This window comes from Uloborus diversus, chromosome 7 (genome assembly GCF_026930045.1).
Source record: "Uloborus diversus isolate 005 chromosome 7, Udiv.v.3.1, whole genome shotgun sequence".
NCBI classification, from domain to species: Eukaryota; Metazoa; Arthropoda; class Arachnida; order Araneae; family Uloboridae; genus Uloborus; species Uloborus diversus.
The window spans coordinates 107526374-107549025 of record NC_072737.1 but is presented as its reverse complement, the minus strand read 5'-3'; the positions used below and the strand labels follow the sequence as shown (position 1 = coordinate 107549025).

General features: G+C 33.3%; 1 protein-coding gene across 2 annotated transcripts in view; it reads left to right on the top strand.

The window, feature by feature from the left end:
• Positions 1 to 22652, top strand: part of LOC129225900 (U3 small nucleolar ribonucleoprotein protein IMP4-like) — a 60207-nt gene that overhangs the window by 14902 nt on the left and 22653 nt on the right. For both annotated transcript variants that reach the window (XM_054860433.1, XM_054860432.1), the window contains exons 2-4: positions 9009 to 9117; positions 9270 to 9350; positions 19507 to 19616. In XM_054860433.1, coding sequence (XP_054716408.1) covers positions 9009 to 9117; positions 9270 to 9350; positions 19507 to 19616 — 300 coding nt within the window. The remainder of the gene's footprint in view (positions 1 to 9008; positions 9118 to 9269; positions 9351 to 19506; positions 19617 to 22652) is intronic.

The window sequence follows — 22652 nt, the reverse complement described above, 5'->3', positions numbered from 1 at the left end:
AGGCGGACATACAACGAGACCACCTCGCTCAGCAGCCAATCGACTAACGAAATTTCCGAGTTAGGCCTAACTCGAACGCATTCCAAAGTCCAGAGTGTTATATAACCAAATGAACTAGTAGACAAAATCCGAAAACCAAAAGAAAATGGAGCAAGGAAGTACACTCGCACTCCTAAAACCTAATTCACGTAACTTTCTCACTCATTTTTGCTCCTCACCAAGACCACTGCACCTCCAACACTGAATCCAATTCCGTGTTACATTAATTCTTAATTACACAATGTTTAAGAAATGAGAAGTGAAATGTTTAGATATAACATTAAAGATGCTAATATATAATGAGCGTCCTACTTTCTAAGATTTTGTAAGAACTTTTAAAACTGTTTATGGATGCAAAAAAAAATTGCTCAAAGTGGATCGTTTTTTCCTACAAAACCTTTTTTTTAATTTTTTTTACTGCAATTTAGTTTTAATCCCATTGGCTACTAAGTCCAAAACCAGACCCCTTTCTCTGTCTCCATTTTCCTCCACAAAACGAAAATTTCGAAGGGCTTTTTGGAGATAGGTTTCCAAAGCCAAAAATTGTAATACAGGGCAGGCTTCTAAAGGGGGGAGGAGGTTCCCTAAAAGAGGGATGCAGTCTAAATAATCAGATTTACACAACCTTAAGTGTAATGTCACATTTTCCTCACTCATACTCATGAAGAAAAAGGAATATGCAACAAGCATATAAGTACAAATACAAACTAATTTACCACTGTACAGTTGTAAATAAGTTTGTTGAACTGTAATTTTTTACCACTGTGCAGTTGTGTTTCTTTGTGAATATTATAGTGAGAAAAGTTCTAATACAATACTCTGATGTAGTGAGCATTCATTTTTCGTCTAATTAACCCCTTTTTTTTGAGATGCATTTGAATGTAATAAATTTTGAGTCCTGGTTTCATTGTATTGTCTGAATTTTATTAGTATACAGTGAAATTCCTGTTACTACGAATATCATTTTTTGCCCCCTCAAGTTCGCTGTAACAATATTTTACTTTTAAAAGATATTGTAAGGGAAGGTGGAACACTTTTTAGATAATGATTTTTAGAAATTTTATTTTCAAACCAGTTTCACCAAACTTAGCTGAACATGCAATTTAGATATTTTTGCTTCAATTAAAATTTATTTTACTCCATTATTTCATCAAATTAAATTTTCATTAAAAAATTAAAAATTCATCACAACGTCCCAACCTGCCCCACTTGGTGGGGCACCTTGGGACACCACAATAATCCTGATAATTATCATCTTAAATAATGGAAATCTTATTACTTGTAACTAGTGATGTGGATCGGGTAAATACCCAGTGGGTAGGTAAATATTTTTTGGGTATTTACCCGGGTATTTACCCAAGGCCTGGGTAAATACCCAAAAACTGGGTATTTTACAAAAAATGCAAAAAAGTGAATGGGATTTTTTTTTTAAATCTAAATTTGAAATAATTGGTAAAACTGATATATACATATGTATTACACAGTTTATAATATTTTTTATTGAAAGACTTGATGAAATCATGAAAGAAACATATTGTGAACCAAAGAATCTTTCTTTTCAATGTCATAATTGGAGAAGTATAAGCAATTCATTATGAACTTCAGGATTTCAAAATCACAATCTAGGTTAGTCATATCCAAAATGAAAAAAAAAAAAAAGGAAGCATGAGGGATGTTTGGAAGAATAAACTGAGAAGTTATTAAGACTATGGTGTTATTTATTTTATTGATATTTAAGTGATAACATGGAAAATATAGAAACAGTTTTCACATTAATAAGCAAAAAAAAAAAGCAAAATATTCTATTCTGTTGCCTTGCTCATTTGCATTTGCTCCCCTGTAGGGTGGGAAGGTAAATATTTTTTTGGGTATTTATCCAAAGGCAGGGTAAATCCCCTAGTAATTGCACATTTTGAAAAAAATTTTTAGGTAGTATTAAAAGGTGACTATTTTCTTTTTTAAACATAAACCCTAAAATAAAAGATTAAAAATTTTAAATGAATTTTAAATGTTTATGTATATTATGTGTGCGTGTGTGTGTGTGATACAAAATACACCTGAACAATTGAACTAAGTGTGGTGCAAGGGCGGATCCAGAAAATGTTCAAGGAGGGGGCGATTGTTTTCACTCTTTACTCTTTAGAACTTCAATTTCTAAAAATTTTCGAAGGAGTGCATTGAATTCCTCGTTTACCTATCCCTAATATCATCTATCGTCTAAAATTGAGATTTCGGAACTTCAATTTCAAAAATATTCCTGTAGAAAGTTCGTGCCCCTATCCCCAGAGTAATAAGAGATGTGCTACCATTGCGCTTTAAAGACTTCAATTCCGGAAGAATTCCTGGAAAGAGTTCCCTTTCTTCTAACACCATCGAATATTATGTAAAATTACGGTTTTGAAACTTCAGTATTGAAAATATACATGAAGAAATTTCCTGTCTCTCGGCTCAAAGAGGGGGCGATCGCCCCCATCGCCCCTCCCTTGTATCCGTCCGTGGTGTGGAGGAAATTTCTGCATAAGATATAGGTAAATAAATAGTAATAATAAATTGAGCGACATTTTGTTACATTTTGATGTCATGCCGGGACATATTACTGGGTTATAAAAGACTAGGACCTTAAAAAATTGATGTTTGCTTTTTTTTTGTAACCAGTTAAGCTTTTTACTTTTTGATGAATGGCTTTTTATATCTGAAATTTGGCTATCAACATTGATAAGGCATATCCAACACAATTAATGTGAATATCATATTAGATTGCTAAGCTGTTTCACACAATAATTCTTTAAATATGTGATCAAAATACAATTTTTGGGCAAAAATTTATTGTTTTGTATATGGTTGGTTGTATATATACATAATGGAGGACATACAGAAAAGTATTAGTTGAATATAAATTTTTGAAATAAATACCCGGGTATTTACCCATTTTGGGTATTTACCCGGGTATATACCCTGGGTATTTACCCCTAAAAATATATACCCGGGTATTTTACATCACTACTTGTAACATTTTCTGCTGCTGTTTCAACTACAGAGACATCAACAGCAGCGAAATCCTATTTTTTTTCTAGATCTCACCATTTCTGTTATTTTAGTACTTTACTTAGAAAGAAAAATCAATTTTTTGTAAAACAGTAGCAATTTTCTCAATTTTAGTGCATTTAAACTCATGATATTTATTAAGTACGATGAAATTGACCTTTTTCTGCACTGTACATTGGCAGAGCAGCTTGGGATAGTGTCCCAACCTGCCCTCACCACTGTGTGTCCCAATCTGCCCCACTTAGATTGTTATTATATATTGACTTTTTAAAAGTTAGATGTAGCAGCACAATACATTTTTTAACCTTTAAATTATTATGAAAGGATATTTCATTTCCTACTTAAGGGTAATTCCACAATATTCACATGTTACGTACGGGACATTTCACATCAAAAGATAATAGTAGTTTTTTCATTGACAACAATTAAAGTAGGTACTTTGTAACTATTTTTTATGCATTATATACAACTTCAACTAGGTGTCTAAAATATCTTTTTATTTTAGCTATTTGTTATTTTTTAAAAAAATAATAAAGTTTTGTTACGTACGGGACATCACAATATTTTTTTTTTTAAACCTTCAGTCAATTGGACTTTGCTCTGAATTTATCAAATATTTTTACAAATAAATATAGTGAGTGAAAGCAGAAATATACCTGCTAACAATTACCTCTTTAGTTATTTCTGAAAAATGTCTCATTAATTAATAAAACTAATTATTTTTGTTACGTACAGGACAAGGCTGTTTGTTACGTACAGGACAAATGAATTGAGATCTCAGTTCTATGAAGAATTTTTATCTAAAATGAGCATAAATCTTGTGAACTTAATAAATTTATTATTTAACTAGTTTAAATAAAAATAAATAAAATTTTCTTGAATATTTTAATTGTTTTTCTGTTTAAATTAATAAATTCTAGTCTACATTTGAAAAAGAAGAAACATTAAAAAATAAACCAGTACATTTACACAGTATAAATTACTGCAGATCTGAAACATTTTTTTATATTAGTCCTAAGACATTAATAATGTGTTCAATCATTTTGACCTCTTCTACTGGTAATGAAAAATGTCCGCGGCTATTAATTGGACTAGGTGCATTTCTAAGTTTTGCCAAAATAATTTTTTTAAAGATTCTATCCTTTTCTGGAACTTGTGGCCAGAAAAATTTGTTGTGTCCCGCAGGTTTCATGAAGGATACATACAAATACTGGTTGTCTATATCTTCTACCACCCCTGGCCACCAATTATCATCATATAAGACTGACACCCAGTCTGACTTTTCAATTAACACAGAAACGCTCTGTGCAACTGATCTAGATTCTACCGGAACCAAAATTTTGATTTCTTCATCAGAATTTTTTTTATGGGAAAAAGAAGAATTTATCCAAATGCCAAGAATGTCTGAGCTAATTAGTTGGGCGAAATGAATTTGGTGAATTCCCGATATTGAGGTGGCCATTTCCCACTTTTCACGTAAACCATTCTTTACAATGCACCTTTGAATATCATCTTCACTTATGTATTTGATATTTATATGGGGTGTCTCCTTTTTGGCAGCTTCAAAAAATTCCATTGCTGTATTTATTATATATTGCTTCCGTAATATGCCGTGCCAAATGCCCCTAAACCATCCACTGCACCTTTTCCATGTGCAGTTCCAAAAAAGTTCCAGTCTGCTGAAACACCATAATAATGCATGCGGAGCATTAAATTTTGCATATTATATCTGTTTTTAAATTGCGCCCCACAGCCATCGGACCAGAAATGAATATGACTAAATGTCAGGGTCCGTTTAATATCTTCAATTATTGTATAATTGAAAGCAAATACTGCATCCTTAGTGTGGTTTAAATCATCAGAAACAACATAGTTTTTATGTTCCAGCTCCAGAGTTTCGCTGTTTTTATAGTATATAATACACGTGAATATAGTTACTTGGGATGAGTTCCAATGAGCTGCCATAATCTCCCCTTGTTGCTTCAAAGTAAAATTTTCAGCAAAGTCTTCATGAATAATTATATTTTGAGCTTTAAGATTTTCTTTTATATATTTGAATGCTGCTTTTGGGCAGTATAAACATGCATGGCAAAAGGTTTTAAAAGGCTAACCAGTTCTTCTTTTGCCTGGAGTAAGTCACAAACAACTAGTTCTTTTTTCATTTTTCCTTCAATTCGCTTCCATTGATAAAATTGGATATCCATTTCTTTGTCCAAGTTATCACAATTTATTGTCTTGCTTGTCCAAGAGTCCACACTACATTCTTTGCAATTTCTACTGCAACAATTTAATGATTTGCTGTCATTTAAGTTGAAGCAGCATATTGTTTCTTTCACTGCAGTTTCTGCATTAGTTGGTAATTTTATTGAGGCAATTTTATTGAGACCTTCTAACAGCATCTCAACATTTTCATGTTGCATGCACATACAAACTTCGTGATCTCTCTGGGATACTGGAAATACTTCAGCAAGACGAAGTTCCGCAAATGTACTAAACCCTATGGATAAATTGGCTTCTTCTTTAAACAGTTGATGTGCTTCCTTTAGTTTCATCATTAATATTCGTTTTTGATACTTGGTTCTTTTGCCTGAAACAAGGTCTTTTACAGAAACGTATTCTTTTTTTCCTGGCAAGATTCTACTTATGGAATCTTGTCTGTAAAAATCTATCACTTCCTGTTTTTGGTTTTTGGTAAGTGCATCTGTCCTTTTTTTTCTAACATCCTTCTCTTTATTAACTCCCTCAAGACATTTAATATTAATTTCCTTTGAAAGTACCTTAATTTTTCCTGGTGACAAATTTTTTATAACATTTTTAAGAATTGGTATTTGTTTGGTTGGTGTTGATGGTAATACACTTTTGGCACGCTTTAAAGCTTTACCTAAAACTTGTGGTGTCATCCTCATAGAATTTGAAGGTTGTTCTTCATGTACAGTCATATTTTAACATCTCTTGCTTCTTTCTTTTTTTTTTTTTTGAGCTCTTTGTGTTCTTTTTCTTTCAGTTTCATATTTCCTTTGTTGATAAAATTCTTTTTTAGTCATAGTGGCCTTTTTCTTCTCCCTGTATCTTCTAATTCTTTCCCTTTCTTTGATTTTATCAGCCAAACAGTTATCTACATCATTTTTTCTTTTCAGTCTGTGTTTTCTAACTCTCTCTTTGGAAGTAGGAGCCATAATTAACTTTTATAAATTATAATTATTCTAATATACTTTATATTAAAATCAAAAATATAATCAAAATGTATTTAAATACCTATTGTGTAATAAATAATCATACATATATAACTTTTTGAAGTTAAATGACTGATCAGTTATGATTCCTAAGTTTCTTTTCCAATTTTTCAAGCATTCTATATTCCAACCAATGGTAGCTCTAGTTAACCACATGTGTTCATTTATACACTGGTTATAGCTGGTTCTGCCATCTATGAAGCAATGTTCCAAAATATATCTAAAAATTATATTTTATCCAAATTTGAAATTAAAATTCTGCTTTTTGTCCCGTACATAACACACTTTTAATTATTATCTCCTGGTTCTAAATTAACAGTTAGAACATTTTAATTGAATAAACTAAGAAGTTGGTTCAATAGTTGAAGAGAAAACAAAAAACTGTTTTGTTGTCATCAGTATTATTGGTAATAAGATTAAAAATAAGCTTAAAATTGTTACACACCGGACAAAAAGAAAAAAAATATTGAAAATTTATAACTAAACATTTTTTAAATATGTTTCTTATTACTTCATTTAATGCTACTATTGTAGAGGTTTAATAAATTATAGGAACTTTGAATTAAAATAAAATATTTTTTGAGTTATGGTTAAAAATAAAATGTCCCATATGTAACAGACTTTTCAACAAGTCCATAATAAAAGCTCAGTAAGTTTTTTGGGGGTAAAAATAATGATATTATTTTAATAAAATTTAAATGTAGAGATTTTAAGCTTTAAAATAATGTATAACACTTCAGTAAAAGTTAAAAAAAATTTTTTGAAGCTCTGAAGCCAAATACTGTGGAATGACCCTTAAAAATTTTAAGAATGAAACCACCTGTTATTGTAACTCCAAACCTTTCAAAACAAAGAAAATTATATTAGTCTTTTCCTGTCCATGTGAGAAATTCCTAAGTACACTGAAGAAAAGATCCTGTTGTCACCGATGATGTCCGAAGAGCAGACACGCTACTTTTTCGTGGAAACGCAGATTTCCGCTTTTTTCACCTTCAATTTCATTATTCCTGAGAATGATGCAGATTTGCATTAATACTTTCATAGGGGGAGGGAGGAAGGGCATTTTTTTCTGAGTAATGAAAAAAAAACTCTTTAAACAAAAGTTTGATTGTATTTATGACTGTGGGTCCATTACCATCTGAAGTTTCTAAAATCTTTGAAAAAATAAAATTGGGAAAAAATTGAATTTGAAAGAATCAATGTAAAAAAAATATAAAAACAATATTATTTGAGCTCCCTGTTTAAAAGTATATTAATTACTCTCAAATGTTAATTTTTAATGTTTTATTTTTATGTGTAAAGTTCAGGTTTTTTCTTCATCAAGTATAGCATGTCTGTAAGAGAACTAATTTCTGTTTACAAAATTAAAGCTGAAATTTATGGTGTCCCAAGGTAGGCCATATCCCAAGGTGCCCACTTTTCCCTACTGCTTCACCAGCCATTGAGAAAATCAGAATGATTGAAGTTATTTTAATGAGTTATTGATAAACAATTTGACGCTTAAATTGAGCAGAAATAGAATTAAACCTTAGATCTGGGACAAACTAAAATCTTAATCAATCTTATCTTTATAAGCAAAAAAAGGACTGGCTTTTATTGTAATGCAAGAATTACTCTAATGTACTGTTGAAAGAAAAAACTTTTTTTTTTCAAAACATAATTCTTTTCAAGTTTTTTTTTTTTTTTTTTTTTTTTTTGTGTGTGTGTCTTCTAGCTGTGTTAAATTCTATCTGACTTATATTTGTTGAATTGATAGCTACAATGAACTTTGCTTTAACTACTAGAACATAACACGAACAAACACAAAGACATAATGCTTTAAGCAATTTTTGTATTTGATAATTTATTTAAAAAGATCCACTATGTAATGTATAGTGGGCTGCAAAATGGCATAGCAGAGTACATAAGGATTATGCTATTTGGTAATTTTTGATTTTGTTTCTTGACTTAAAATGAAGTTGAAATTAAATTCCCAGATGCATTCCTTATCCGTACAAAACTTGGCATATGACTTCCATGGGTTAAGCCAACTGTACCTTGCAATGTTACTATTGATAAAATTTCTGATTTCTAGAAATTGAGGAAGAATTTCCTCAATTCTCTTAAAGAAGTGAAGCATGATTTTAGATTCCTTCAGGTGCACAACAAAGGGCCTCCTTACAACTTAACTACTTTTGGATTCCTGTATTTTAAATTTTTACCGTTTCCTTTTTTGCAATTTTTGATATTTTTTCTACCTAATTCATAAAATAAAAAGGATTATATTTGAAATAGGTATGCATAATTCAGAATTATTTATTTAGCTTAAAAATTTTAAATATTACGTAATACCTACTCTTTCTTATCTTTTCTAACTGGCACATTCAATTTTTAAAAAAATAATGACAAAATTAAATAGGAATTTTTTTTAGCTGGGTACAAAATGCTCATTTTGTTCACTGATAAATATAGTCTTAATTTATATGAGAAAATATGAATAATACAGTCACAATATTAAATGTTTGATAAACATCCACTCTTCAATTTACAACACTTTTTTTTTCTTGGGGGTAATAGGACATTCATGATTTTACTGCATCTTTGAATCACCAATTGACTAAACCAGACAACAAAAATTTATTTCAGAATGCATTGCTAGGGTCATAATTTATGTTATACATTTTTTAATACCAATTTTTGTTCATGTTGTAGCTAAGAAGACAAGCCAGATTAAGGCGTGAATTTTTATATGGAAAGTCTGTAGAACATAAACAAGCTGCAATTCTAGAAAAGAAAAAGCAAGTTAAAAAGTCACTTGAAGGCATGTAATTCTATTGTTTTGAACAAAGTGCTTATTAAAAGATCGTTTTGCTCATTTTTTTCTGTGTATGTGTGCATTGATCCGTATCCATAAGTTTATAAACATATTTATATAATCTATACATATATCTACATTTTTTTTCCATTTTTCAGAAAATAAGGTGTTACCTACAACAGTTAGAAATCAAGCACTAAGATTCCAAGATTCATTAGAGTGGGATGATAATACTGAAGGTAATTACCGGAAACTAATATTATTTACTGCTGCAAGCAGTGCATTTTTAGTTCTCCAATTTTTTTTTAACTCTTTATTTTGTATTAAATCATTTATCTTTTGTTTCATTTGTTTTTAACTTTTTTCAAAAGTGATATTTATTGCAATTATATTTCTTTTTTTTGTTGGTTTTCAAGAGGTTGGTGTTAAAAATCTGTTTATGTTCTCATGGCACAGTTCAATCTAAATGTTAAAATGTCACTGCAGCCTTTGAATGGCATTACTGCGCTATTGCTATATTTTTTCTAGTTCTGCCTTAGCCCTGTTTTAGGGACGGTTAACTTACTGTTTAATAACCCAAGCTTTGCCTTCAATTCATAGGCAGCTTGTGTGTGTGGGGGGGGGGGATGCGCCCTCACTTTCAAAAGTAAAAGGGGCCTCCCCTCTCACTTTTCAGAGTTAAGAATTTAAAATTGATTGAAAAAGATTTTTGTAAGGTGGATTCATTTTTTACCCGACTTCACGTGTGCGACGCAAAGGAGGGTAATGTGTTTACTAGTCTATGTATGTACGTCTGTTCCTATGTGGCGTTCTAGGGGCTAAATGCCTTGGTCAATTTTGGTAATTCTTACATCAATCGATTTGTCTTAACCTTGGAAGTGTCACTAAACACATGACAGTAATCAAAATTCACCATATCAACAAGCAGTTGCCATATTTTGTCAGTTTGGGATCGGCGCACGTTTGATGTTGCACACTGTGTCTCACGCTACTTGCGTGTGACAAATGCAGGTAGTTTTCGCTGCCTGAATCTTTTTGTTTACTAAGTCTACTAATTGGGATCTCGGTGGCCGAGTGGTCAAAGCGATTGCTTCTCCCGCTTAAGGTGGTGGGTCAAGACACCCTCGCTCCGGATATACTTTCCCTTCTTTCTGATGTAAATTCTTTCATATGTTCTTTATTTGTATTCTGTACTGTAATAAAAAGTTTATTATGGGTAACGAAGGCAAGACACTCAGATTGTAGTCCTCATCAAAATAAACCCATGCAATAAGCACCAAAAGAAAGTCGACTAATTCAGTTTTCATCTCTAACATGTTGCATTTGTTTTTGCCTTGATTCGAGGGACTGAGTTTCGCGACGTGTACTTTCTCGACAGGCTTTTTTAGTTTTGCAAGAAAGATTTGACTGACGGGACATTTCAGATTTCGCGTCATCATGAGTTATACAGACTGTTTATATAGCTGTGCTGTGGTTGACTTAAGTTCATGCATTTTTGCCGAAGGTCAAGCACATGTAGCTTTAAGCGGAGTTAGGTCCCTAGAGATACTATTATCAGTAGTTTAGACCATCGCAAGTTACTTAATAGGCCTCACGATACAAACAAACTCTCTTAATGAAATGACAAGATTGCGAAATGTACCGTATCATAATCATAATAACTATACAATGAAAATTAACTAAAAAGTGTCAAATAAAAAATTATTAAATGAAACCAAAAAACTTTTCTGCTTGAAAACCAAAAAAACTAAAAAGAAAAATGTATAAGCCCAGTAGTTTGGAATGTTATTAAGTACTACTGGGCACATTCCTTTCTGATTCAAGGAACCCTGTAAAATTTGAATGGGCCCCGACTGTTGATCCTTCTTTTCTGCTTTTGAATTTATGATTTGTCTTATCTGTGTAGAGTAATAAAACTATTTCAACAGTGTAGTTATTCAGTAGTACTTAATAACATTCTAAACTACTGGGCTTATACATTTTTCTTCTTAGTTTTTTTGGTTTTTACGCAGTTGGGTTTTTTGTTTTTATTTAATAATTTTTTATTTATCAAAGTAAAAACAAAAAATTCCAAAGAAGGTGGTCCTCTGTCCTGATTTTTAAGGTCGTATTCCTCATTTTTTTGGGGTCATAAAATCAGAAATGTTAAAAGCCATTAATGTAACCTGATTCTTTAAAATTTTTTAAAAAAAAAACAGCTTTTGGCACCATGCCCCCTAATGCTACGCACTTTTTTATTGTACCAGTCGCCTACTACCTAATGGTGTGCTTCAATTGACAGTTGGAACCACACCATTGCTGTGAACTCTCATTGGGGGATGTGCTAAATTAGCTATAGCTGCAAATTTGTTGGCATGTAAGGATGAAACTGCAGTCTCTAGGTTTTTTGGGGTCATAAAATCAGAAATGTTAAAAGCCATTAATGTAACCTGATTCTTTAAAAAATTTTTTTTAATTTCAGCTTTTGGCACCATGCCCCCTAATGCTACGCACTTTTTTATTGTACCAGTCGCCTACTACCTAATGGTGTGCTTCAATTGACAGTCGGAACCACACCATTGCTGTGAACTCTCATTGGGGGATGTGCTAAATTAGCTATAGCTGCAAATTTGTTGGCATGTAAGTTTGAAACTGCAGTCTCTAGGTGGCATCACTGGGCTGCCTTTGCTCAGTTTTGCTTTATTTCTGGTTTAGGGGCGATAACTTACTGCGTAATACTCAAACTTTGCCTTCAATTGATGAGTTGAACCGCCCCATTGCTGAAGACTCACTGGTGGGCTAAATTAGCTTTAGCTGCAAATTTGTTGACATGTAAAGATGAAACTGCAGTCTCTGGGTGGCATCATCAGGCTGCCTTTGCTCAGTTTTGCTTTAGCCCTGGTTTAGGGGCGATAACTTACTGCGTAATACTCAAACTTTGCCTTCAATTGATGAGTTGAACCGCCCCATTGCTGAAGATTCACTGGTGGGCTAAATTAGCTTTAGCTGCAAATTTGTTGACATGTAAAGATGAAACTGCAGTCTCTGGGTGGCGTCATCAGGCTGCCTTTGCTGAGTTCTGCTTCAGCCCTGGTTTAGGGGTGGTAACTTACTGTGCAATACTTAAACTTTGGCTTCAGTTGATGAGTTGAATCACATCATTGCTGAAGACTCACTGGTAGGCTAAATACCCTTTTGCTACAGATTTGTTGGTGCTCTCAGCTTCTGTTTGGAAAATAATTTCCATTTATTTTTGACTTTATTCTTGAGTTTAATCATTTAGAATCTGTTGGCTTGTTGAAGGTAATGCTTGGACTTTTATTTTCTTTAAATGACTCCTACAGTTCTTCTAATGCTCGTAGAAACTTCGAACAGACTTCTTACTCAAAAAACTTTAAACTTTCAAATGATCTAAAACTTAAAAATGTGAATGAAATATTTCTCTCGCATATTATCAAATTTATGTGGAAAATCGGCTTAAAATTGGTATAGAAAAAGAACAAAATCGAATTTTCAAAAAATTACTTCAAGGTGTGTATCTCTATGCCACGAGCTGATTTTGTGCCAAATTTCATGAAAATCCGCCAATTGGTCTAGATGCTATGCCTGTAACAGATATCCAAAGGTCCAGACTTTAAGCTTTATTAGTAGTGAAGATTTTGTTTCACTGTTGTTGCTCAGGCAAACTTTGTTGCTGAAGAGAAGAAAAGCTCAGATTTTCTTTCTGATAATATGCTTTTTGTTCTTACCAGGAAACATCACAATCAAGGAAATTCAAAAAAATTCCAAATTGGTGGCATTCGAAAGTGCATTGGAAAACATGTTTCTGGCACTGAAACTACGTGCCCTCGTGACCACGTTATCGAAATATGATGTCTTAAAAATTGCCGAAATTTTTAGTAAAGTCGCCAAATTTAGCGAGTTTTGTTCAGAAATGGAAGGTACGGCGCGAATTCAACATCTGCATCTGACAAGACATTTCACTTCCATATTTGGTCACCACCAAAGCGCGTGAGAAATATCGCATTAATTCTTTACTCGGGGTGACTACCATGGCGCGGGGTGTCGTGGCACAGACTGCGGCATTGAAATTTTTAGGGGCTTGTGTTTCGGGATATTAACGTGCAACTGTATAGGGGAAAACGCCACAGCCCGAAATATTTGTTTTATTTTATTGTAAAAACAATGGAATTTTTTGTTATTCTTAAGACTGTCTGTTAAAAAACTGATGTTTAAAACTTTTATGCTTCTGCGGGTGAAATATTTCCACTGAAAGAGTTTATTCGATGATGAAACTGTTTTGAAAAAAATATGATAACCGTAGAGAAACGGTAAACACACTTTAAAGTCTTTTTTTTTTTAAAGTCGTAAATCTGAAGTCTTCAACAGTATCTAAATACGAAGAAAACGACATTTTAAAAGATTTCAAACCATGTTCTCAAATTAAAAAAAAAACAATTTCTGTCAGTTATTTCCAGTGTGTTTTTCGTTATGTGTATCGTTTTCAAGTTATGTGTAAACCCTCTAACAAGTCAAATAAAAAAATAAAACTGTATTAATGTTTATTTTGCTCGTATTTGAATTCCCTTTTAACGTGAAACATAATTGGTAAAAGTGACTTCAGTATTTTTAAAAATGACTAAATAACATGCAATATGATGTGCATTTACGTTATAGCGACTGTCAGTTGCAGTGACAGACTTTTTCGAACTACAGGGGTTGTTGTAATGAACGTCGACTGTAAAATTTTTGATAAGAATCTGTTATGAAGTAATTTCCGACATCGTTAGTTTTGCTGTGCAAATTTTTGACATTTACTATCCGTTGTTTTCCTTTTTTTTAATTATTATTTTTTTCGATTTTAAATTAAACATTTTCGCTTGCAGTGGTCAGACAATAAAACTTCATGAATGATAATAACTTTTGAAAAAATAAATAAGAGCTGGGATACTACAATCCATGATCATGTTCTTTCAACATCAAAAACTATCCATTTTATTTTCAATATATAAGCTTTAATAAGCATGTTTTTTTTACTTATTCATATTAATTCTCGTACATAATTATTAATTACTTACAACACATTTCATTACAAGAGTACAAACTTAAATTAGTTAAGTAAAACACACTTGAAATGCACTTAAATTCTGAAATGCATTATTATCACGATTACAAAGTTAAATCCTACGTTCAATTTCGTTTTAAAGTTGTAGCTCCTCTAGATAAAGCTCTCTAGTTTCCATTTCACAGGCTTCATAGTTACTTTTTAATTTTACCCACACAAGTAAAGGGTTAATTCGAAACATCGTTTACGCGCTTTGCAGATGACCAGAAATGGAAATGAGAGTCTTGCTAGACGCAGGCGATGAAATCACGTGGTATTTTCCATTTCTTGCCAAGTCTTTAAATTTGGCGAATTTTCGTTAGATTTCGACAGACTTTGACCCCCCATATCTCAAAAACAAAAGGACGAGGGCACACAATATTTGGGTCAAATTTTTTTCTAAAGATACTCTTTGGAATGCGACCATTTTTAACATTTTTCATGATTACTGAACTCGTGATGTTTCCTGGTTAGTAAGGAAAGTTTTCGTGCTCTGCATAATAGTTTTAATGTGTGGTATGTAAAAGAACTAAGTTCTTTCGTTCATACCAAATTTAATTTTGGATCAGTGGGGCTGTTGTATGTTTTAGTTCCCAGTTTTTGTTTGTATGTTTTAATGAACCAAAATTTCAGAGATTAGAATTTGCTCCTTAAAACATGATTTCGATACAATATCATATCCAATGCTTGATTTGCATTATTTTGAAGTCTCATATAACACGGTTTCGATATATCACAAAACAAGTTTTGATACAACATGGACCTGATTTATGTTATGTACAATGATTAATTAATTTAAAAAATAAGTTTGAAAAATTTTTTTAAAAATTTTCGTATGACTCGGTTTTGATACTACTCGGTGAGAATTAACTGTGTTATATGGAGGACACCTGTACTGTACAATATTCAGCACCACACTAAAGGTTAAGATTCAGAAAATTTCTAAGTGACCAGTGGCCACTAGACCCAAAAAACACTGTCGCCGAGTGTTGAAGTACAAAATGAGAGAGGAGTTTTTACTACTTTCATGAAAAACAAATAAATAGAACTTTATAGAATTACATTTTAAAAGCTATAAACATGCATTTTTTTTCCAAACTAAATAGATAAATAAATCCAGCCGTGGATCTGCATACCCGCAGACCCTGCAATGCGGCAGTGACCACATCCTTAAGGGGGCCAACAGCTCAAGAAATTGAAGACAAAATTAAACAAACCCACACTATGCTTATTAACGTTACAACTAGATACTGCCGGCCTCTGGGGAGGGGCCCTTGAGATTTTGTTGCAAGGGACCCAAAGTTTATAGATCCGGCCAGAATAAATCAATGAAAAGTCGGCAGAAAACTGCATTTCAGATGAAATTTACAAAAAATACAATTTTGCTGATAAAATTTCACTTTTCCAAAAAATAACTAATTTAAAAAAAAAGAAAAAACATAATTTTTGGCCCTTTTTATGTTATTTTCAGTAGTTTGCACTGAGATAGGCACCCAATTCTGTTTTTGAAAACATAGACAGTTAAATAATCTGGTCTGCTTCCATCTTGCGAATGACCAAACGTGGCGACTACGCGAAAAATTTAACATATGAAAGTAATTTTAATAATTAAAACCCCCTCAAAAAACAATTTAGATGAAAGAATCAGTTTCTAGCTCATTAGCGTCAAAGCAATATGGATAAATAATATTCTGAAGATCAAATTTGAAAGAAAAAAAATTTCATTTTTCAAGAAAATAACTAATTATCCAGGAAAAAAAAATGGCACATTTTGCTTAATGTTCAATAGTTTCGCATTGTGTTGCAATAGACATCCAATTCTATTTTTAGAAACTTAGGCACTTAAAGAATCTTGTCTACTTCCATCTTAGTAGTGACCAAATATGGCAACTGCACTAAAAATTAAGATTTAGCATTTTGAATTTGTAGTATAAAAATAATTATAAAATGTAAAATCCTCATTAAACATCAATTTAATTGAACTGTTACAGCTTTTAGCACATTAGCCTCCAATGCAATAAGGATAAGATGAAACTTTAAATATAAAATTTTTCATTTATCAACAAAACTTTTAAATAATAAAAAAACAAATATATAAATAAATAAAATGCTTTACAGCACATTTTGTGTTATTTTCATTAGTTTTCATTTGAATAAACATTAAATTCTGCTTTGTTTTTGCAAACTTAAGTACTTTGCTTACTTCCATTTTGTGAGTGACCAAATATGGCGTGTATGTTTCACACATAACTGTATTGCCGTTCTGGTTAAAAACGATCTCCCTTGATGTGTTTATCCTTCGGTGTATGCTTCCAAAGTGATTTATTTTCCTCCACCCTCTTGAATTTGTGCATAATTCCTGTTCATCCCAAGATTTTTTTACTAGGAACAATAGGAGGAGGGGGGGGGAATGGCGACTGAGGACGTTTTTTTAGGTTTCCGCTTTTTCAAACTAGGTCTCCACATGGAGAGTGGCGACTGTGAATCTTGACCTTTACACCACACCTACCACGATCCATTTCACTTCTTATCAGGAGTCAACAAGACAGTCCTCCGCCCTCCAGGGCCGCTGAGAGCTCAACCCGGGCCTCGGGGCAAAATAGTGACTTGCGGCCCCCCCCCCCCTCCAACCACTAAAAAAAATCTTGTTGATTGCCCTCCCCTCTTAATGTGCCTTCAACACCGCAACATCTGCTTCATAGTAATCTTAGGCAGCATACCTTGAGTCAGTGTGCAGTGGAGGACCAGAATCGTATTTGGCAGTTTTCTTCGTAAAAAGTATAAAAAAAGCTGGTTAAATAAGAAAGGTTAACCACTATAAATGTTAATCAAACACATCGACACAAGTTAATCAATTTATTTTCATATATAAATGACAAGAGAGAGAAAGGGTCTACATTTTTGTTACGAGGGAAGGGGGAGACTGTCATTACTAGTATCGTACAATCAAATTTAGAGAATTGCGTTAAGCGGGGAAAGAGAAATAACCATATAAACCTACTGTCATAAGGTCCTCCTCCCCCGGAAAATGTTTGAAACTATAGTTCTAAAATTGCAGTTTACACAAACACTGGTAATGTTCGGAGGAGGAGAGGTTCAGGGACTTAATGAAGGGTTAAAACTCGTAGAATCTGCTTTTGAAATTTTTCGAAATTGAAGTCCTAAAAGTGAAGTGTTTGAAGATTTTTAACCAGAGGGGAAGGGGGGGAGAGAGGAGGAGGATCAGGGATGCTCTCTAGTTTTTAAAAAAGAGAAATGAATATCCTAAAAATGCTAAGTTGCAAACCATCTTTGTTAAAGTTTTGGAAACAGCAGAGGTTCGAGCAACCTTTCCCTGTACAAAATTTTAATTATAGGTCCAAAAAACATAGTTATAAGCCTTCTTTGTAAACATTAGGGGAAAGGTTTGGATTCAAAGGCCCTCCGCCGTAAGTTTTTCAGGATTGAAAATTCAAAAATGAAATCTTAGACGAGTTTTTATTATGTGGAGGCAGAAAGGATTGGAAGTATTCTCAAGGAATTTTTTGGAAATTTATGTTCCAAAAACAGAATAGTAAATTATCTTTGATGAGAAGGAGAAAAGTTCGAGAACCTTCCCTAGAATTTCTTTTGAAATTTAAATCCTAAAAACGAAGTTTTATATAATCTTTAATTATGTGAAGAGGACAATAAGCACACTTCTGAAATTGTTTTCTGATTTTGAAATACTTAAAACCCATTTTTCGGCAATTTTTGATGAAGTTAGGAGATGGGATGGGATTTAGGACTCTTTCTGGGGGGGGAGCAGTCCCAAAATTAAGTCCTAAAAATGCAATTACAAGACATCTTTCAGAATAAGAGCTGGGATCTGGGGTTAGAGAATCTTTCACAGAAATTATTCGAAATTGAAGTTCCAAAAACGGAATCTTAGACGATTTTATATGATGTTAGAGGGAGGTGAATTTGGCACTCTTTCGAGGAAATTTGTAGGGATGGATGTCCCTAAACCAAAATAAAAGATTTTCTTAGAGGATGTTGTGGGATCAGGTACTCTGGTCATGCTGTAATATAATAGCTTTTCCTTGGATTCAACACCACGCCCAAGTATTGATACTACTCTAAAATGTTATTTTCCCCCATGTATTTTAATTTTTAAACTATGCTTTGACATATTTTTAAATGTAGGGATAATGTCACGACCCCATAAGAAATGTTTGGGGGTCAGGACCCAATGTTTAGGAACCCCTACCTTGATGTCACCCAACCGTGTTCCGGGCCCAGGGAAAAGGAGGAAAGCGTGCGCTGTTTGTCATGGTGTTCCCACTACTGGTCGTTTTCCTTCCCAATTCCCCCCTGTGCAAGACAGCCCCATTAGGAACTGGTTCACAAGCACTTGATGTTGTGAATATGCATATGTTGAATAATGGGTTAAAATGTTAAATCAGAGATGTTTTTGCTCTTCCAATACCAAATAGAAGGTCAGTTAGCAGCATATACTCTGAAAAAAAATTTTTCTCTTTGAGGAGGCACCCGGGCCCCCTCTCGGGCTAGGGCCTGGGGATTTTGGCGCTGCTGCCCCCTCTCGGCGGCTTTGCCACCCTCTAGCTTCTAGTTTTTGTTCTCTTCACTTTATAAGTGCAAAATGATGCCTTGTATGTAATGGGTCTCATAAACCCCAAGTTAACTTATTTGCTTTTTCAGCTGAAAGAAAATCGGTCTTCACGCAACAAATTTTCTGAAGAGTAACTAAGGGATGTTTAAATCTTGTTTTATACGAACCAACAATACATCCTAATGGTTTTGATTTTAAAAGTAAATCAAGGCAAAATTTTCAAATACAGTAAACTCTCGATTATCCGCTGGTCTTTTCAATTTTTTTTCTTAATGGTCATTAAATGTTTTTAAAAACTTCTGATTATAATGTTCCTTTTTAGCTTTTAACATATATTTTTCATATTCAATGTTATTAGATGCTATGTAGCAATGTTTTTAGCTATAATTTTAATGTATTTGTTAGTGTTATTCATATTTTTTAGCTATTGTATACTCTAGTATTGTTTTTTTTAACCTATTGTTCGGATTATCCGCGTTTTTCACTTATCCAGCTGTTACCGTGCCAACCTATTCCATGGATGATCAGGAGTTTACTGTATATTGCTATGTTTTCAACATTAAAAGCTTTGTGAGATTCAGGATTCCAAATTTTCTTGGTGTTCTGGTTGTCTCTATCAATGAGGTTGCCATAACCAATTCATCAATACATTGCACTTGATTCTTATCTTCTGTCATTGTTCTACTTATTTTATTTATTTATTTTTTTTCCTCATGCTCAGATGTCACAACTCATGAAGATAATGAATATCGCTGGGCAGGAGTGGAGGATCCAAAAATTGTAATCACTACTAGTCATGATCCCAGTGTGAAGTTGAAACAGTTTGCTAAAGTAAGTCTTTATTTTCAGTAATAAGGAAAAAAACATTCATTTCGATTAAACACATATTTTGAAATAAACAGTTACATGGCTATGAATTTTAAAATGGGACTATCTCCTTTTTTTTCTGTTCATCAAGGACTCAATTTCAAATTTTAATTGCAGTGAAGACTACCTCCACTGCTACTTGCTACTTTCGTAAAGGAAAAAAGTAGTTTTTTTTTTTAAAAAGCTATCTCAACCTCTTGTTTTATTTTCACTTTTGCATTTCATATCTTGCTTGATTTTTCCTTAACTGTATCAAAATTTTGAACAGTTGCTTAAAATACCTAACCTTCTAAAATTTCATGATCCTTTCAAATCCTATTGTCGTGCATTTGTTACTTACATCTGTTAAATGTAGGCGTCAAACTAAAATTTTTAGTTCCAAAATATGACTAACGACTGTTTATTTCTAACAGTGGCATAATGCCTTAGGTTTACCATGTAGAGAGACCCAGTGACAAAAATTACTTTATTAAAAAGAAATTGCTAAAAAGCTTTATGTTTGTTTTAATGCTATAGTATCAGCCAAGTAAAAAAAAGGAACCTGATGTTTCAATCTGTTAGTCATAAGTCAGGGCTTCGCAACCGGTGTGCCGCGATAAGGAAACCGGTGTGGCGCAGTATTTTTGTAGGTAGAAAAAGAAAGAGCATTGATGTATTTTATTTTAAAGATATGACCAAATAGCGTTTGTATCGTTCCATAACTTCTCAACTCACCCTGTGGATCATGTGCAATAATACATACCCAAGAAGGGGAGAGGGGAGGATTTGCTGCCCCACCTCTTTTAAACTTCTCGTGATCCTATTACTTTCAAATTTTGAAAATGGATTCTAATTTTCACGAAACCAACTAACTATACAGAATTTTTTACAAATCTTTCGCAAACGGGAGTATATTGCCAACTCTCCCAGGCAGGGATCGTGCCTTCCCGCCCAGAATTTGTTTTCTTAACTTTTGTTTTCCTCTTTTCCAGTTCTGATACTAATTTCATTGGTATACGCCCAAAATGTCGCGGGATAAAATGTCGCGGCCCAAAATGTCACCGGTCTACAATGTCGCTGGCCCACAATGTCGCCGGCCCAAAATGTTGCCAGTCCAAAATGTCGGCGGGCCAAAATGTCGCCGGCCCAAAATGTCGCCGGTCCAAAATGTCGCGGGTCCACAATGTCGCCGTCCCAAAATGTCGCCGTCCCAAAATGTCGCCGGTCCAAAATGTCGCCGGCCCAAAATGTCGCCAGTCCAAAATGTCGACGGCCTAAAATTCGCTAGTGTACGAAAAATTTAAATGTACGTCGATGCTTTCCAGCATAAAAGTTGCGAAAGAATATTAATTGCCTTTCAAAGTAAGTTCCTTCAAAAATGCCAAACATTTTCTCCTGTCTTAATTCGTAAACATCAGATTAATTCCAGAAAATTAATAGTTTTCAGAAAAACATACGTTTTTCTGTATACTATAACAAACGTAAACATGTGAAAGGCTGCTGCAACGGAATTCTCTTTCTCGTTTAATCTGATTAATAATAATACTCAAGATGTAACATAAAGGATCAGGATGTAACGCAAGGATTCAGACAAAAAATTGGTATGGAAGTAAAACTAAACTGTTCTAAACGTGAATGAAAGAATAGTGAGGCGCAATTTGAATATGGCGAGAGAATAGGCGGTTTGTATTTTTTGGCGTAATGAAGTAAAAACAAATAACTCCTTCACTCTAGCATATTATTACGGTAGCGACAGGTCAGTCATTTAGGGGATCAGGCGGAATGGCCCTCGACTTTGAATTTTTTTTTATATACAAGTGGGAGTGGTTTTTATAGCAATCCTATGAAATTTACATTGGTTATACATACGCCCGTTATAATCCCTCTCCCCTTTCACTGGAAAAATTCGAAATCACGGGCCAGGGTGGAAATAAAGTAGAAAAGTATCTTAATGAAATTTAATTTTCTCATAGATTTATCAACATTACCCTAAGAACTGTAAAAAAAAAAAAAACCTACGTTTTCAGTGAGATATACGTTGGTTAAAGTAAGATCAAAACTGCCGTGGGAACTCCCATCTCTTATGAGTAAAATTCTGAAATTACGTCGAAATGTTCACCGTCAAATCTTTTGAAATCAATGAAACCCGTAACTGCTAAAACAGGTGTCTTTCACTCAGATTTTTGAAAAACGACTCTACGCGATGACAAATATTTTCAATTCTCAACATTCATGAAATTTATATATTCGATAGAACATCAAGGGACAATTTCAGAACAGCTATTTTATTGAAGGTTTTCAAGAGGATACTTTCATGCATGCGAAGTAGCGCTTGTCAGCTAATCACATTTTCCAATTTTAAATAGAAAAGAAAAAATTTCATAATGTAGGGTGAAATAACTGATATCAATGAGATTGAAATACACAGCCAGCTCAGACAATTCCAGCCGAGGACTGCAGTTTCGTGCTTATCAGCACTCATCAGCCCGGCATAGGAAACTGACTGAGCTGGAGATGGAAAACCTCTTAAGGAAGCCAAGAGTGCCAAACAAACTGGTAGCTAATATAGAATTAGCAGACCAGCCGAGTGACCGAAGCAATGGTTCGGTTCAACTCGAAAATTGATGGCAAGATGGCTAATGGGCGGTAATTTACTGAATATCAATGTGATTATTCAGATCAATTTTGACCTAGACTTATTTTTAAAATGGGTTTCAAAAAGTAATAGTTCCAGCTCAATATAGCTTGGTAATTCAGAAAGAAAAGAATATTGATAATAATAATAATAAACAAATAAGTTTTTCTCTCTCAGAAAAATTTGCTGTTTTAATTAGTGAATTTTTACTACGCAAATTATATAAGAATGCAAACTCAGTTTTTATTTAACACTCACGCTATTTAAAGTGCTACAAAAATGAGAGGAATACACGCCTAATTTAAATTTTATTGATATCATGCTCAACCTCTCATATATAAATTCAGTATATTTTTCATTGTTTATTTAATTACACTGACTCACGT